At 39.4% G+C, this 17500-nt stretch overlaps 2 protein-coding genes across 2 annotated transcripts in view; both read left to right on the top strand.

Annotated features, from left to right (window-relative positions):
- LOC138029421 (neuronal growth regulator 1-like) overlaps window positions 1–14403 on the top strand; it is a 43978-nt gene extending 29575 nt beyond the window's left edge. Inside the window, exons 4-6 of the mRNA XM_068877166.1 lie at window positions 7740–7991; window positions 12302–12544; window positions 14345–14403. Coding sequence (XP_068733267.1) covers window positions 7740–7991; window positions 12302–12544; window positions 14345–14403 — 554 coding nt within the window. The remainder of the gene's footprint in view (window positions 1–7739; window positions 7992–12301; window positions 12545–14344) is intronic.
- The window catches only part of LOC138029770 (tyrosine-protein kinase receptor Tie-1-like), a 556173-nt gene that overhangs the window by 181522 nt on the left and 357151 nt on the right, over window positions 1–17500 (top strand). The gene's annotated exons all lie outside the window — the stretch shown is intronic.

The raw sequence follows: 17500 nt of genomic DNA, 5'->3' as shown, positions 1-17500 counted from the left end.
GTTTTCTTGGCGGCAAATCATATTAGTGAAGAGCGACGCGATAAAGAGCAGAGAAGAGCACGAAAGAAGAGGCAACAAAATTTGAGAAATTTAAGCAAAGACAGCCTCGAGAGAAGCTGAGGAAGAAGAAGAAGAGAAACTTTCAATGAAAATCACCGTAAAGCTGAGAGAAATAGAGCGAGAGACAAAACATTTATTTACAACGGTTTTCAATATATGCCTCACTGCCTCACATATTTTGTAAAACTCACTAAAAAAAGAAGAAGGCCTGAAAACGTTTGCAATTCCGTGTTGACAGAGATTCTTACATATTTCAACCATCACACATACAGGCTTTTTGGGTGAAAGGGATGTCCAGTCGTGAGCTGCTTTGTTTGATTGTGAAATTGCAGTCGAGTGAGCGAATTTACTACGCCTTAGGTTGACTTTTAAATTAGTAAGATTTTTGCTGTTGTTCTAAATTGAGGAGAGAGGAATTAAAGATTGACAGTCTACGGAAAATTGTGTGAAAGAGATTATTCTGCATGTAATTTCAGTTATATAGGAGAAAGGAGCATTTAGAACACATGAAAGTTAGACATTTCGAGGCAAATGAAAGGTATAGACTCTATATAGGAGAAAGGAACACATACCGTGCATTTTCAACTTTCGACACACCCATCCGAAAAATTGGTTTTTGCCCTGAGCGGGACTTGAACCCGCGCCTCCCTGTTTACTAGTCGGGCATGCTATGCCACTACACCATAAAGGATACCACGCTGGCAACGCAGCAGATTAATGAGGTGATTTAGCAGCGTGGGGATCCCTAGGGCCCAACTTTCCTTCACTTGAGTGTGTATTCAACCAATTTTACGGATGGGTGTGTCGAAAGGTAAAAATGCACGGTATGTGCACCTTTCTCCTATATAGAGTCTATACCTTTCATTTGCCTCGAAATGTCTAACTTTCATGTGTTCTAAATCCTGTCTGGGGTTTTAGAGGCAAGGATACACACTCAAGTAAAGGAAAGTTGGGCACTAGGGATCCCCACGCTGCGAAGTCATGGGTGGGTGTGTCGAAAGGTAAAAATGCACGCTATGTGTTCCTTTCTCCTATATAGATTCTATACCTTTCATTTGCCTTGAAATGTCTAACTTTCATGTAATTTCAGTTTTATTTGCTGATTAAAATTGTCACTTATTGTTGCCAAGGCTTGTTTGTTTACTGCTGTCAGCTCACAGGTGTTTGATATGTTTGGTCACTGTTAACTGTATATAGTAATAATGACTATTAATTTTGTACTTAATGCAGAAGCATAATTATTTCCGTATACATTATATTGCTTTCTGGGGTTAGAAACGGGATCTCCGCTCCTAGGCTTGGCTAAATCTATATATTAATGAAAGAAGCCAGTGGAGACGTGAACATGACGTGGTTGATTTCATGGCTATGATGACCGCTGAACGTATGGTTCGTGGACATTGTAATTCTGCACATGCCGTGACGTCAGTTGACATCAGTGGCATAAGCAAATTGGCATGCGCATGCAGACCGATCTGTCCAATCATGACAACGCAGACAATGACCGCTCGAGCGATTTTTCTTTCTTGCTTTTTGTACCGGCTTGTGAACCAATCGCAACGGAAAAGATGGTCAACTTACGTGAGAATAAATGAAGGGAGCTCCTTCGTTGTGTTCTTGACGACTACGGAGGGTTTCAAGACAAAGCGCATGAGTGTGGCATCAATAAGCTTGGTTTTTTGATTGGTGTGAGGCATAAAAAGCCCGATCCACCACATTTCCCTTCCCTACAGACTTTTCACGGTCAGCTCGGAAGACGAATGGAAAAACTATCGAAATTTTATGTTGGGCAACAGCGCAAGAGTACGAACTTGTTTGGTAAGTTGTCCAGGTTTCTGTTTGAATAGTGTAATGTAAGCCAAATGACATGAAATAACACGAGAAACGTTAACACAGATTAATTTACAAAAGTTTAACTTAACAGAGGTTAAGAAACCAACAGAATTCCATTCACCCTCACCTACCATCCACAAAACCTTGCAGTCAAAAATGTAATTCTCAAAAACTTCAAAATTCTCCGCAATGATCCCGAAACTAAACACATCTTTTCTCTACCACCACTTATTTCATTCAAACGCGACAAAAACATAGGCAACTTTCTAGTTAGGAGCGCTTTCAAGTCAGACAATCAACCAGGAACTTTCAAATGTACACACACAAGATGCAAAACTTGTCCTTTTATTTCTAACAGAGTTAAGATGTAATTTTACAGAAAAGTAAATGAAAGGAGAAGCTTTCTTTCGACTTTTGTACATACTACAACCGGCAAATTTAACACGGTCTAATTAGCTCTTTCACGTAGTTACTAAAACAAGGAATGACCTAAAATGAGGTGCTACAGTATCTAAAACAGATGTCTCTAATCACCTAAATTGTTCTGCACCAATCAAAGCTGCGTTGCTGGGTGAATTCACAATCCTTACGCTGTCAACTCTGCACCAGTCAAACCTACATTGCTGGGCAAACTCAAAATTTTTGTGCCGTAAACTCTACGCAAATGACAACTGCGTTGCCAGGCGAACAGTTTTCTTTCGCGCCGTCATCTCCACGACGGGTGACAAGAAGGCTTACGTGACATGCTAATCCCGCTGTTTGCTAACGTTAAGGAACGTGATTGTTACAAATACCTTTCAACAGTAAAATTATCCGGGGGGGGGGGGGTACTCAATGTATCCCTGGTTGGGGAGGTACGGCGCGGCCCCTCATACCCTGACCCTGTTTAAGACAAATATCGCTGATTTTCTTACCCATTTTAAGACAGAATTCCGATTTTTGATACCCTGTTTAAGACATTTAACCCAGTTTAAGACAAAAATTGATAAATCGATACCCTGATTAAGACAAAAAATGATAAATTCGATACCCTTTTCAAGACAAAAATCCCTGGCCGCACGTCCCCATTAAGCCCTTATAAGGGAAACCCCCCCCCCCCCCCCCCCAGGAAAATTATACCCTCTCCCCTAAAAAAAATTGTCTTCAATGAAAACATTGGTAGTGAGAAGCTTTTTCTTTATTAATTTCTTCCGGAAGAATCGACTACCGAAAGTTACGATTTTGTTATCACACTTTTTAACTAGTCACCAGTTCCTCGCTCTAGTTTTTTAAAATTCTGTGTAACAGTTTTAACCGTCACTTCTGATGATGTATGCTGCAACATACGAAACGTCAAGTATAAAATGAAAATGTTTGTAACCGCTGTTTGTCTTCTTTTCCTGTTGAAATTGAAATGGCCCAAGGACAAAAGTATTTAAATGTCTCTCATGGGAAGAGGCGTTTTCTTTTCCTCTCTCCCCCCCCCCCCCCCCCCCTCCCCCACTCAAAGCAAATGCCTGTTAGTAAAACCGTGGAACCGAGTGTGTACCACAACTTACCACAAATGACCATTAACGTGAACGTTAATTGTTTGGAAACCACATCAATCAGTCAATCAATCAATCAATCAATCAATCAATCAAGTTTATTGTCATACGTGAGGCATGGTTGCCCAGTTGCCCGAGCCAAAGGGTCATGTTTAGAGCGTAAGACAAAACTATCTATGAGAAAAACTATATGAAATATATCAAAAACAGAACAATAAATGTGGAAATAAAATCAGAATGAAATATAAAAATTACTTAAGATACTAGGACAGGGTAAGAATTACATCTACAATAGAAAACAAATAGCGAGGTCAGTGAAATGATTTGTACCATTTTTTCTGTTTTATTTAATTGAAGGGATAACAGACGACTATATTTATTTTAGATAACCATTGTAGCACATTTTAGGTCATTTTAGATATCGTTGTGGCTCACTCAGTGATCTTGGTGTTTCAAGCAATATGATTGGTTCGCTATCTCGGAGTAATTGAGCATTATTCACTCCCTACGAGTGAAGAATGCGTGATCCAAACAAAACAAATGGCTGGCGTAAACTCGCCAGCATTTATGAATCGGAAATATTGAGAATACAAGATGATGCTGTGCTACAGAATACAAAGAGAGCCACAACATTTGGTCTGAAAGTTTTCAAAGGTAAGAGAAGAGTTCATACTTTTGCCAAGCAGTGTTTCACTTCGTTTTTCCAGATAATTATTCCCGAAAATTAAACAATCTTCACGCTAACTATTTGTTTCACTCAGAGTAATTCTATCTTTTAGGGCTGGTCGCCTAGCAAAACGAATTTGTTACTGTTTGTTACTGAAATCGAGGAATTAAAAAAACGTTTAAGAAAGTTCCACATGGCTGCAAGGATAGAAGATGGGTCATTTTACAACAAACCAACGCTCACCTCAATTAGAGCCGCCATTTCATGGGTCTTCCGCCATTTTGGTCCGGTATATGAAAGTCCACCCGGATCCTTTACCAACTGCACTTTCAAATCCATTTCAAATGAACCTCTAAAAATTTGATTGAACGGTGAAAAAGAAATGCCAATCAAAACTGTCGAATTGCATTATCCAATGATCCAGATTATAATAATGATCTGTATACCAAAAACATCTGAATAGCAACCCAAACACATATTTAAAAAATCCGTGTGGGCTTGTCCTTCTGCTCATCGTTACGTGGTGTCAGAAGTGCAATGATTTCTCACGGATTAGCTAGCGAGAGATTGTGGTTTAATTTGTCTAAATGTATGCCTGAAAGTAGTTGCCAAGGCCGTCCTTCGAACAGCAATACGAGCTCAACAACGATGGTGAATTTTCAAATACCTTCTCCCGACATATTTTACCTGAACGGTGGCTCCACAGCCCTTATCCAACAAAATGGGGTCTCTGCTTGGAATAACTACACGTTGGCCACCAAGCTCGATAAAGAGGGGCTGTTACCTCGGATAGTGAACCTATTACCTCAGTTGATTCGTGTTCCTCTCCTTCGTCATCTGTTCCTGTTTTAAGTTCTTCTGTTGTTGCTCATCGTGATAAGATTGATTCATATCTTCTTTCTTCTCTAGGTGACTTCTCCCGTAATGACGTGATTCGCATGTCTCCTGCTCGTGTTACTGACTTTGCTTCTCATGTGATAGAGAAGCATGGTTTGTCCATGTGATTTTCATAAGTATATGGCTAATTTTGTTTGATAAGTTCAGCTTGAGTTTTATGTGCAACTACAAACTCGCGAGAAATCTATGGAGTGAGTTCCAGCTAAGATGTCAGAATGTGAGGGTTCGCCTGTAGGCAGACCTGTCTGAGTCTTGTGCTTTCTAAATGAAATTTATGTTTGATCTTTTTTCTAGATAGACCTTTTTCGAGTTTGTACTTTATTTTTTATGATGATTGTAAATAGGCCTTTTTTATCTCGTGAATAAGGGAGTTTGTGTTTTCACGAAGAAAAAATAGCTGTCCATGGCTGCTAATTGACCAGGTGAAATTATTGTGGGCATGGGCGATGAATTAGTCACACTGGGTTGGTGTTTGTGTCACCTTACTTTTTTTGTTGTATTTTGATAATAACTGAAAAACTGTCTGATAGACCTTTTCAAAAACAAATGTTGACGGTCTCGTTTTCCTATTTTGTTACTAATTCCCAGAATTTTAACCCTGGTCGTACGGCTAGGTTTTGAGGAAAAAGGCCTTTGAAATGTCTCGTTTCCAGTGCCCCCTCCAAGAACTCGGTCAGGAGCTCGGCTTAGGGTTTAGAAGAATTGTAAACTCTAAACCCTAACCCTAACCATTTGTATGTCATATGTTGCTTTAATTTCACACATCTCAAACTCTTGATCTTTTTCTTTGGAAAACTGCAGTAAGCCACCTTAAGCAGAGCGTCCTCGACAGTGACATGCGTTCTGTCGTTCTGCCTTCGAGCTAGAGCACATCAAACATGAAGAAGACCTCAGTTTGTCCCTTGCCCGTCTGAGATGGTCGTGCGAGGAGACAGCCGAGCTGCAGATTCCATCCAATGTCATCTATCAAGGCCGGAGGCTTTGGCTCAGGCAAGTGAATATGACAGCTGTATTGGAACAACATGGATGAGCTGACCACAGAAGATTGGTTTACAAGGATTGGTTTACAAGGGCCATCGTCTTGTAATACCTGTTAAAGAGCGCCTTAGAATTGTAAAGAGCCTGCACGAGCCACATATGGGGATGAAAGGGAAACTGCGTTGGGCCCACGATATTGTCTACTCGCCTGGGATCACAGCCTAGCTCAAAGATTACCTGTCGAAAGGTGGCATTTGTAACAGCTACCGACCAGAAGAATGCAAAGAGCCCGCGAGGCCACATGATGTCCCAAAGTTATCTTGGCAGAGAGTTGGAGTTGATTTATTTGCGCTGGAAAGGCACACCTTTTTGACAGCTGTAGATAAATATTCTGGCTATTTTGATGTGCAAGAACTAAATAGCACCACAAGTACTCGCGACAGATTTGAAGCACAGATTTGAAGCCTTGGTTTTCAAGGCATGGTATTCCTGTGACCGTTGTCAGCGACAATGAACCCTCATTCAACAGTGAGGATTTTAAGACCTTCAGCACGGAATGGGATTTCACCACATCTCATCAAGTCCTTTTCGCGCGCAAAGTAATGGTCGCGTTGAAAACGCCGCCGAGACCTTCACGTCATTGCTAAGAAAAGGCCCATCTGATAAGCGTGATCCTATGTGGGCATTGCTGGAATGGCGCAATACATCTTTTGAGGGAATCGATGCCTCACCTGTTCAGCTACTGTATAGAAGGCGAACACGCACTCGTCTCCCAGGAGCCAGAAAAGCATTGCTAGTGCGACATGTGATTCCTGATTTACCCAAGAAGATCGACATTAGGAAGCAGAAGCTCAACTACAATCATCAATCACGCGAATTCCCAAAATTGGGAGATGCTATTAGCATGCGTTTGCCGGGGGAGGATGAATGGACACTTGGACGTGTCATTGGAAACTGTGATTTGCTTCAGATTCCATTATGTAAGACAAAAGTCTGGTCAACGTAGCTTTCGCTACAGAGCTGTCAGCATCTGGAACGATGTTCATTCTGATTTGAAGCAACTTACTAGTCTTAGTAAATTTAAAGGAGATTTGAAGAGTGACTTTTTTACCAAATTTTATTCTCTTGTTTAATATAAGACATTATAATTACAATTTTAACATTATTATTTTACTAACTTACTAGTCTTAGTAAATTTAAAGGAGATTTGAAGACTGATTTTTTTACCAATTTTATTGTCTTGTTTAATATAGGACATCATAATTACAATTTTATCGTTATTATTTTATTATACTCATTTTGTAAATCATATTGAAAAGCCCGCATGGGAACTATGATTAAAGTATGTATGTATGTATGTATTGGAGATGAGGGAAATCGTTCCTACCTGGTTGAGGTGAATGACAAGCACTATCGTCGGAACTGCACGTGGCTTAGAGCGACCCCGGAGACACCGGAGCCAGATAAAAGCAAACCTCGAGCCGTCCGAATTTAGTGACCTAACTGATTCTAGTCAAAGTGAGTTACCACAGCCTACACCGCCCCCGACAACCAACATTGTCATCGTTCTCAGTTTATTGTGCTTAAATTTTTGGGTTTTTTTTGCGTTTGTTGAACTATCAAATTTTAGGAAGGGAGATGTAATTAGTGTGCTCATCATATGCGTCGCTCGCACGCCCAGCTACCCTTGGTTTGCAGCCGCCATGTCAGTTTAGCTTCGCATGGTCCTTTGTCTGGTGCATCCAATTTTATACTTTTTCATTTAACTTCTGTTGTAGTCGCAGCATCTATTGATCGAATTATCAGCTCCTCCAATACTGTGAATGAAGGCAAATTTGTCAACGTGACGTGTCAGGCATCTGGTAATCCTTCACCAACAAATTATACTTGGATTAACAAGGATGGTCAGCTATTCAGTGGAAATGTTTTGAATTTCATCAACATCAGCAGAGCCGAGGCTGGACAATACAGGTGTGTGTTGGGAAATCGTTGTGGAAAGGATGGAAGAAGTACAACGGTGAATGTTCACTGTAAGTAATAAAAGTCACAATCACTTTAGGCTTTTGTGCTGCATCTACCTCTAAGGGCATCTGTCTCCCCCCCCCCCCCCATTATCTCCTCCCCCTTGCGGCATCCCCTTTGTCATTTCACCTCCCCCCCCCCAAAAAAAAGGAAAGGATAGTCTACCAGGGGCCTGTTCTTCAAAAGCCATTTATGAAACTGCCAACCACTTGTTTTAGAAAGCCGAAAAAAGACTGAGAAGTTTGAGGACTTAAATCATCTCCGTTCTTGAGATACAAAGGAAATTGTGACACCCGAAAATGGTCCGTAAAGTTTCGGGACCTTCGAGAAACGGGCACCAGGTTACAAACGGGTATCCGGGTTAAAAAAAACAACAACAACAAATTAAAGAAAAAGTGCTCGACATTTATTTTTTACAACAACAACAAAAACAACATATAAATTTGCTTCCATCGTCTATTTTCTTCCCTGAACACTTAATGAATGAGCTTACTCGAACTTTTCGATGCGTGAACCTTCTTGTTAAACCACAGCTGCATTCAGACACAAGACTATGCATGATATGCAAGTTGCGCTTCATTTTAAACTACGATGTACTAGTATCACAAAAAAAAGTTAAGTCCTGGTTGAAATTTACATTGTACGCCATTACTTTAAGTAGAAATAATTTCTGGACATGATCCTGTTTTAGTGAAGATGAAAGTAGAAATTTTCTAGGTCCTCCACTTATTTATTTATTTATTTGTTTATTGAGGCCATTGTAACATTATCTAAGCCTATTTAACATAATTTATTGTTTGATATCTCACCATTCCTTTGTCAAAGTGAAGTCACCAACAATACGGTGCACGTTATGTTACGTGTACATGCTTTGTTGTACCATAAGCTCTCGAAGTCTGTTGTCTCGATTTGAGCCTCAAAATTTTATCTCACATATTTTATCCTCCTCCGCCTTGCATCGTTGGAAATATTTTTCTCTGAAAGGAACTAATGGTGAAGTGTCTTGGGATCAACCGAAAACGAGGGAAGTTTTGAAAAATCAGTAAAATATTTGAATTTGTAAGCTACTTCCTTCCGAATATTAGCAGCAAATACTCTCCAAGGTTTCAATAAGTATTAACAGAGCAAGCTTTTACAGATGGGTGGTAAAAATTAATGCCCTCTGAGAGCCGTGTGTAAGCTGTAAAAGTAAATCTTTGACCATCCATTTTAACTTAAAACATATTACTAACGTCAATGACTTATGGAGTCCTTTATTGTGACAAGGTTTCAGGATATTTTTCGTTTCTAAAAAATGCAAGACAAAAATAACAGAAGTCCACTGTCAAGGCTGTTCGTCCAGAGTATCGCAGAGAATCTCGAAATTGTATTTCTGAATCGCCCTTTACTTCTAAAGGAAAAATAGGTAATAGCGGCCTTTTGGACTATCCACTGTAAAAAAAAGTACTTATTCTCGGCCATCGTGACTTGCTTAGGGCTTGAGAAACAGCGTTGTTAGCAACAAGACGAGATTCCCTTTATTAGCAAAGCAGTGACATTTACACCTACAGAAGCCTTTCCAGTGGTGACTGCAAAGAATGAATATACCTTCTTCGTTCTTATTTACTCGCAAACGTAATTTCGTGAAAATGGAAACGTTGAAAGGAACTAAATTTCGCGAAAATTGTCCAAATGATAATCTGCATCAACAGTCAGTCAGTCAGTCTCATTTCGTTTACACGGAACTTATGGATACGAAGCACTGAAGCCTCACCACTTGTGCAACGGGAACTGTAAATTCCAGTCAAAGTTGTTACTGAAATAGAGGCCAGGTTAATTGGTTGTAAATAAAAATGAAAAATGCGATTTTATATCTGTTAACAACAAAATCTACTTGACTACTAATACACCATGTTGAAAGACTGTGACATATGTAGTGGTCTATCCATTCGGCAAGCTCAGTGAAAAAATGCTTCGTAAAAGGGGAAAAAGGTATCAATAAAAAATATCTATAAAAAGTAAATTAATTGTTTTCATGTTTCGTGGTTTCAGTTTGTGAGAAAGAAATCTGCATGCTTCTTTCCTCCAAATTTAACAACAGTTTTGGGCGCCGAACCAATAAAGATAACTTTGTTTTTCGAGATGTCAGCATGTAAGCGGGCAATCCCATTCCCATGTCTTTGTTCCACTCTTATTGTGCTGAGCTAAGCATTTTAAATCCAGCTGCAGTCCATTAAGTTCACCCGCATTCCTTTTCATGATTGCAATGTTTTCTTTCATCCAGTGTGCATTTAGGCCTTATAAGACCATAATGTTGTGGTTCAAAATTTTCTAGGTTTCGAATTTTCAAACCAGTTTATAAATTAATTTTGATCTTTCTTTGTCTAATATTCATAATCATAATCTGAAACAATGGAAAATGGAAATTAAACTGGTTTTAAAAAATTTGAATTAAATGCAATAATTAACAAATGGTAAACGGCTCAGCGTGCACTTTTGAGTTATGGTGCACGCGGGAGGTTGCTAAGCACGAGAGAAGCGTAAGGAAACAAGACTGGTCATTTTAAAACAAACTAACGTTCACCTCAATTAGAGCCTCCATTTCATGTGGATCTTTACCAACTGCACTTTCAATTTCCATCTCAAATGAACCTCTAAAACTTTGATCGAGCGGTGAAAATATTTTAGCAAGCAAACTTTCGATTTAGATTGCTGATTTAAACGGTGTTAAGTGACAATTTTGCTGTTTTTGACGAGGATTTCAACGAAGTCTATTCATATTTGTCATCTTTGAAGCTTCTGTAAATACTTTCGCGCATGCTTCGTGCCGCTTGCACGTTTTCCACGCATGATGAGATGTTATTTAAATCGACTTTGGATGGTTTTCTTCTGCAATAGGCCATTTCCGAGTTAATGTCTGCCTCCTCTTCAAAACGAGTCTAAGTGCGAAGTTTTTGTTATGAAAATTAGTTTTCATTCATATGTAAAGTAGAACTAATTACCATCACCAAAACTTCGCACTTAGACTCGCTTTGAAGAGGAGGCAGACATGAACTCGGAAATGGCCTATTGTTGTTGAGTTCACTTCGTGAGTATATACTAAAACAATCTCGTTAAATATGGCAGAATATTTACCTCGATTTCAAATAATTGTTAATTATAAACAGGCAACACATGGTCATAGTCACAGCTTGGTATCCCATCATCCCAGAACGTAATTTAATGTAGCTCAGAATAAAAAAAACTCCCTAATCCAATCAAAACCTAGAAAAAGTTGAAAAAATCTACCTTTATCACTTTGGTGCTAAATGCCATTTCTATAGCAAACGTTGTACTGGTACAGACTGACTGTACACCCAGTTCATATGCAGCATGTTGTTAGTGCAAACAGGTAAATTAATACAACAGAGAATATTGCTTCATATAACAGAGCTCTATTTAGCAAAACAAAGCAATCCCTTTCGGTCTTGGGTTTCGATTTATCGTTTTTCCAACGAAACATAGGCTATGCTTTGTGGTCTAATGTAGTTTACCAAGCTCTGTTATTTCTCCCATTATACCCTTAAATTAAACGCGAAAGAAGTCAATAATTCATTTTAGAAGGCTGTAATTTGCCGTCATAATAAAAGGAAATCACGAAACGTAGAATCTAGATCAATCTCTTTGTCCCTTGTGTTTAGAGAGAACGTATGACTTCTGCGGTAGAAAGAAAATTGTGTTTAACAAATAGGAATATTGCAAACAGGAAAGCTTCGGTAGTTTGTGGCTTACCTTGGTACGGTTAACCAACCGCGCTGTAAAAAAGCAGGATGCAATCCACAAGTTTCAACGACCTCGTTGTTTATTGTGGTCAATGTGATATAAAAGGTGCCACGTAAAAAATACACATGCCAGTTAGCGCATCGGACGAATGAACAGCACTGGCGCTGTATTGCCCTTTTCTTGATTCTTCCTACTGAGTTATTCTCGATTTCTCGCTTTGATTTGGCTATCAAATTATTTTCCTTTGTTCAGCGGTTTGTCTCTTTTTGCGCCACTCGCTACCCTACCTACTCACGCGGCTGGATCACATCCATGTAATCCAAGTGTTTAATTAACTAACAACATACATTACTAGCACATTCCATCGTTTCTCTCATTTTTGTTTCACTTTTCCCTTATTCGCAGTAAAGGCTTACACACGGAATCACAGCGACTCAAAACCAAATCATTGACTATTACTAAGTTTTCGTGACAGTCACACTGTTCATGTGAGATGTAAGTCCAAAATTGGGCCTGATTACAGATTGATATACCATGTTTTACATTTTACTCTGTTTCTTTTGACCTATTTTGGCAGACCCACTGACCATAACATCCATTTCCTTAAATCAAACGGTTGATGAAGGAGATGTGGTGCTGCTCAATTGTACAGCTGATGGTAATCCCCAACCAAACATCACCTGGACCAGGCTGTCTGATAACAGTATTGTCAGCTTATCTCTGACCATCACAGGGAAACAGGATGAAGGGGGCTACAGATGCACCGCTGACAATGGAATTGGAGATGTTGCTTTTTCTGATGTCTTCATTACTGTTCAATGTAAGTCTCAACTGCTCTTCATTTTAAAATTTAGCTTTAAAATCAGACTGTTAACTTAAATTTCAATGAGCGTAGCACAGGTTAAATAGTAGTCAAAGAGGCCTGAATGAGCAAGGACAGCAATCTCATCCTGCCCTATTCTAAACTATTTGGTTCACTGTCTTGTGCCCAGCATCACATTCGATGGAAGCTTATTGTGCCTTTATCAACATGCAGACTCCGTGTCCTTGAATCCTTTTTATACAGCTACTGTCTGTTTCATGCATGGGCCCAATTATTGGTGTATGCTTTATTACCAGGTGCCAATTATGGTAACGGAAACCGCTCACTCCTAAAAATGCACCTGGATGCATAAGGCAAGATGTTTTTGTAAATTCTAACAACTAAATCAGGAAAGTCTCCCACCACACTCTTCTTGACGACATCACAAAAAGGCTCTCAAATCTATTACTGATTTCTTGGAGTGTATATTTCGTAATTTTATAATATTTTACTGTGGAATACAGTAGAATGAAATGAAAGTTGAAAAGGTCATCACATGTAATTATTACATGTATATGCCTTGTGTTTGTGGCCAATATAAGGGCATTATTCTCCCGTAATGCCCACAGACCGATTACGAATTATGCAAATTAGCAAAGAAAAAAACAAAATGGTATCCAAAGGGCACATTTGTTTTATTTGCATTGAAAGTAATATTGCTGAGACTAAAGGCTATGAGTGACGATGGACAATCGGAGAGTGCATTTTATTATCCTGCAGACGAGCTTGAATTTCAAGACAAAAATTAAGCCACATCAGTAAGCTTAGATTACAGACGAGTTGGTGCCGACGATGGCCAATGAAACAGTTCCAGCCAAGAAGAAATTGAAACATTCACAAAAAATCAAAAAGTGAAAACAGTACTAGGAAAACTGTAGGTGAAATGAAAACGTTCCAACGATATTTGTCCTCAATAAACAAGGGAAGTGTGGAAGTTTTGGACTTACCGGTTTCTGACTTGACCATTTGTTGGCGAAGTTTTTCAAAGACATCCGAAAAATTAATGGCGACGACGACGTTTGGCCGTTGATTCTTGAGAATGTCAACGAAATTTCTCTCGTCAATATTTTTTCACAACCATACTAAAATTTTGTTTGCGGGTTTAATATTCATTTTTTCCCGAGAATAAAGACATTTTTTTGACAGAGTGCGCATTAGTTCTCTGACTTGACCTGGGTTTGAAACGATGAATGAACAGATAAGCGCACGCATTACGGATGTGAAGCGATGAGTTCCGCTTGAACCAAGGTTTCTGTTTTTTCGTCTGATTTCTTCGGCTTCCTTTTCAACTGCTTAACTGCTTCAACTGCAACCACCATATAATAAACAACTTAATAACCTTGACCGTGCGGTCGTTACAGGAAATCTCAAACCTCGGCCTAGCTGTGTTAACCTCGCTATCGTGCAGTCAATACGGCAACGCCGTGGTTTGAGATTTTCCAATAACGACCTCACTATCGGTTATTGAGTAATTAGTAGCAACTTAAGCAGTTGCAAAGGAAGCCGAAGAAATCCAGGTTTGAACGGGACTCTATTAAACCCATGACCCTGCGATTGCGCTTCTGAACTAGATGTTACGCTCTTAGGGAGAAAGAATAAGTAAACTTGCTCAGGTGCCATGTAATTGTAGCAGGACAATATCTGTTGTGCTACTGTGGCCGTGAACAGTAGCGGGGTTTGGTCCACGACTTTTGCTGCCACAGTCTACCATTCTGAGCTTAGCATCTTACAGGCGTTTTGTTTTGTATGATTTTATAGCCTATCATCCAATCAACACAGTCTTCTCAACCAATCTGCCCAACAACACAGTAACTTGAATGAAAACTTTACTCTCTTATGCAATGCTGATGCAAACCCAGCTGCAAGCTATCGATTGTACAGGGAGCAGGAAAGTTTGAAGGAACAGAACAATGGCACTTATCTTACATTTGTTAGCACCAGAACAAAGCAGGTGGCGTACAGATGCATCCCATTCAATTCCTATGGTGATGGGACCTTCAAAGGTGATCACTGTCACAGTGTACTGTAAGTATATATACATCGACTATTCATCTAAAATTCTACATTCCTTGACTTGCGTGCTATGCTATTTCCGCTATGTAGGTGGCAAAAACAGTAGATGTCTCAACACCCTTTTTACACCGCCATCCTGGCAACAATGATGTGAAATCCCACGAGGATATTGTTATCTGTGTGTCTAGAGATTATTAATCACGTGATGCGTTACACGCCAAGGATACATGTTTTCCGTAGTTCTGTTGCATGCAGTAAGAATGCCTTTAAAATAAAGGTATATCAGGACTACTCTTCACAGACACCATGAAGTGCCCTATTTTTAAAAACTAGTTCTCTAGTCTTGAGTGTTTGCGTATGTTACAAGTAGCCCTGCCATCATCATCATCTATCATCATCATCATCATCATCATCATCATAACATAATGATACTAATAAAAATAATAATAATAATAATAATAATAATAACAATGAGTTTATTTTTATAGCGTTATTACGCTAACTGTTCATAAAGCTTTACAAATCATCATACAGAAATCTGTTCACAAGGAATACTCTAGAAATTACTAATTACATATCATTAACAAATTAAATATTCTCACATTACAGATACAATAAGGTAAAGCACTGTTTAAAGGTACATTTTCTTAAAGAGATGTATTTTTAGTTGACGCTTTGAGGTGTTGATGTCCGTAGCCTTTCTTAAGGAAACTGGCAGTTCATTCCAGAGCCTTGGTCCGGCAATGGAGAAACGCCTTATCTTCATAAATCTTAGTTCTAGATCTTCAAACACTTAAAAGAGCGTGAGAACAAGATCTGAGCGATGGCTTAAAACAGTGCGGGACTAAAAGATCGGAAAAATAAATAGACGCCAAGTCATGGAGTACTTTATAGATTAATCGACCAATCTTAAAAGTAATTCGCTGCGATACAGGTAACCAGTGTAGCGATTTCATTACTGGAGTCATCTAGTCATATTTGCAAGCAAGAGGGACCTCGCGCAGCAGTGTTCAATACTAATGGCAGCCTATTGATCTAAGATTTGGGAGTCCAACAGAAGAGCATTACAATAGTCAATCTTCGATGTAACAAAGGAGTGAACTAAGGTTTCAGCAGAACTTTGATCGAAGAATTTTCTAACGTTCCATATGTTTCGAAGATAGTGTTGGGTGCTTGTACATATCATACTAATGTGCTTATCCCTTGCTATTCCCTAGTCAAATATCACTCCCAAATTTCTTACAAACGGGTGGTGTTTAATGGTTTCGACTCCAACTTGAATCGGAGTGACCATGGGCCGCGGAAAGATCTAATAGTAAAAGAATGACTGAATGGTTACTGTCAATGCCACGAAGAATGTCGTTCTGTACTCTGACAAGAGCAGTCTCAGTAGAGTGATAGAGCTTGTAAGCTGACTGGAACCATAGAGTGGGAAGATGGTCTAATCTGTTACGGGTGAAATGAAAAAAAAATGATAATGGCTTTATTTACCACATATTACACATCAGTCTAATGGTGGTTTACAATTCTCTGAAAGGTTTACCACCACAAACAACGGTTATCTCCCCACTACTCTCTTCACGAACATTGTGTGGGTTATTTTAATGTCCCACGATGTTAGATGGGACTTACGGTTTATAGTGAGTGTCTTTATCCGAGAAGACTTAAAAGTCTTAACCATTTGCAGATGAACTTACGAAGACAGCACTTTCTCCTAAATTAGAAAAACCCAGAGTGTTGGTCTGACCTGGGTTGTGAACCCGAGATCAACCGCACGAAGGTCCTATGTTCAACCAACTGAGCGGACCGCTCGTCGGTGAAAGAAGCGAAGAAGAAAGAAAACACGTTTGAGGTTGTAGACGAATGGACTGGTAGCCACCTGAGGTTCCAATGACTGATACAATGACTGAATTTCTTTATTTAACGAACGTGGGTAAAATACGAAAATTATCTATGTACAAATGAAAAAGCAATTACAAAAAGAAGGTGCAAGATAATTGTTAGTATCTCCCAATACAATCTGTTCTGTAATTCGCAGAACCAAGAATACTTGAAATAAATGCATGCACTATTACTGGCTTTGCTGGGAGGTTTTTGGGCAGCCTGCAAATGAACTCTTGATTCCTCACAATTAGTCTCCTGAAATAGTCCAGGTGGTCAAAGTTCCCCATAAAACACGGCCAAACTTTGGCAATTGGGAAATTTCACCAGCGTTGGGATATGACCGGTCTTTCCACGCAAATAAATAAAGGAGAAGTGAGTGCTACATTGTAATGCAAAATACAATAAACAAAGAATCCTAACCCCGGGAGATTTAATTGAGTTAGCCGATTTGGTCTATTTGTATTTTCCCGCAAAAAAGTGATTTTAAAATGGACACTTTTCTGACGCTGGTAGGGACAAACATGATACCAGATTCTTACTCTTGGGTAGTGGATTGGGAGAGGTGAAGACAAAGTGAAATGAGGGGGGAAGGTTTGCTTCTGTTTGCTCAGTTGAGGAATTTATTTTAGAACAAGAAAACAAAAATGGCGCTCAAAAAAAGTGAACGAGATGTAAGATTGCTTTGAAAGACTTCTTTTGAAAACGAGGGCCGAAGCAGAGGAAAGTGGAAGTTAGTTTCCAGCGGTTGAGCTGAACGAATACTGAAACCATCGACCAAAATGAATTTCATCATCTCCGTCCGACACTGAAGATGGCAATGAATACGTGGACGACTTTCCTTTGAAGACCTTCGAAGCTTAGTGGCAACTGACTGAAGGAGAAAAAATGGCTATTCCGGAACAAGTGTAAAAAACGACTCAAACTGGGGCGCAAAAACTGGGCGCAAACTGCAGACAATCAGGTAAGTCCCACCATTTCAACCGTTACCACCTTTAAGACTCGCTATGGTGATTTGAC

Source organism: Montipora capricornis, chromosome 13, assembly GCF_036669925.1.
Source record: "Montipora capricornis isolate CH-2021 chromosome 13, ASM3666992v2, whole genome shotgun sequence".
NCBI classification, from domain to species: domain Eukaryota; kingdom Metazoa; phylum Cnidaria; class Anthozoa; order Scleractinia; family Acroporidae; genus Montipora; species Montipora capricornis.
Note: the sequence above shows the minus strand (reverse complement) of the source record. Positions and strands in the feature narration are given on the sequence as shown.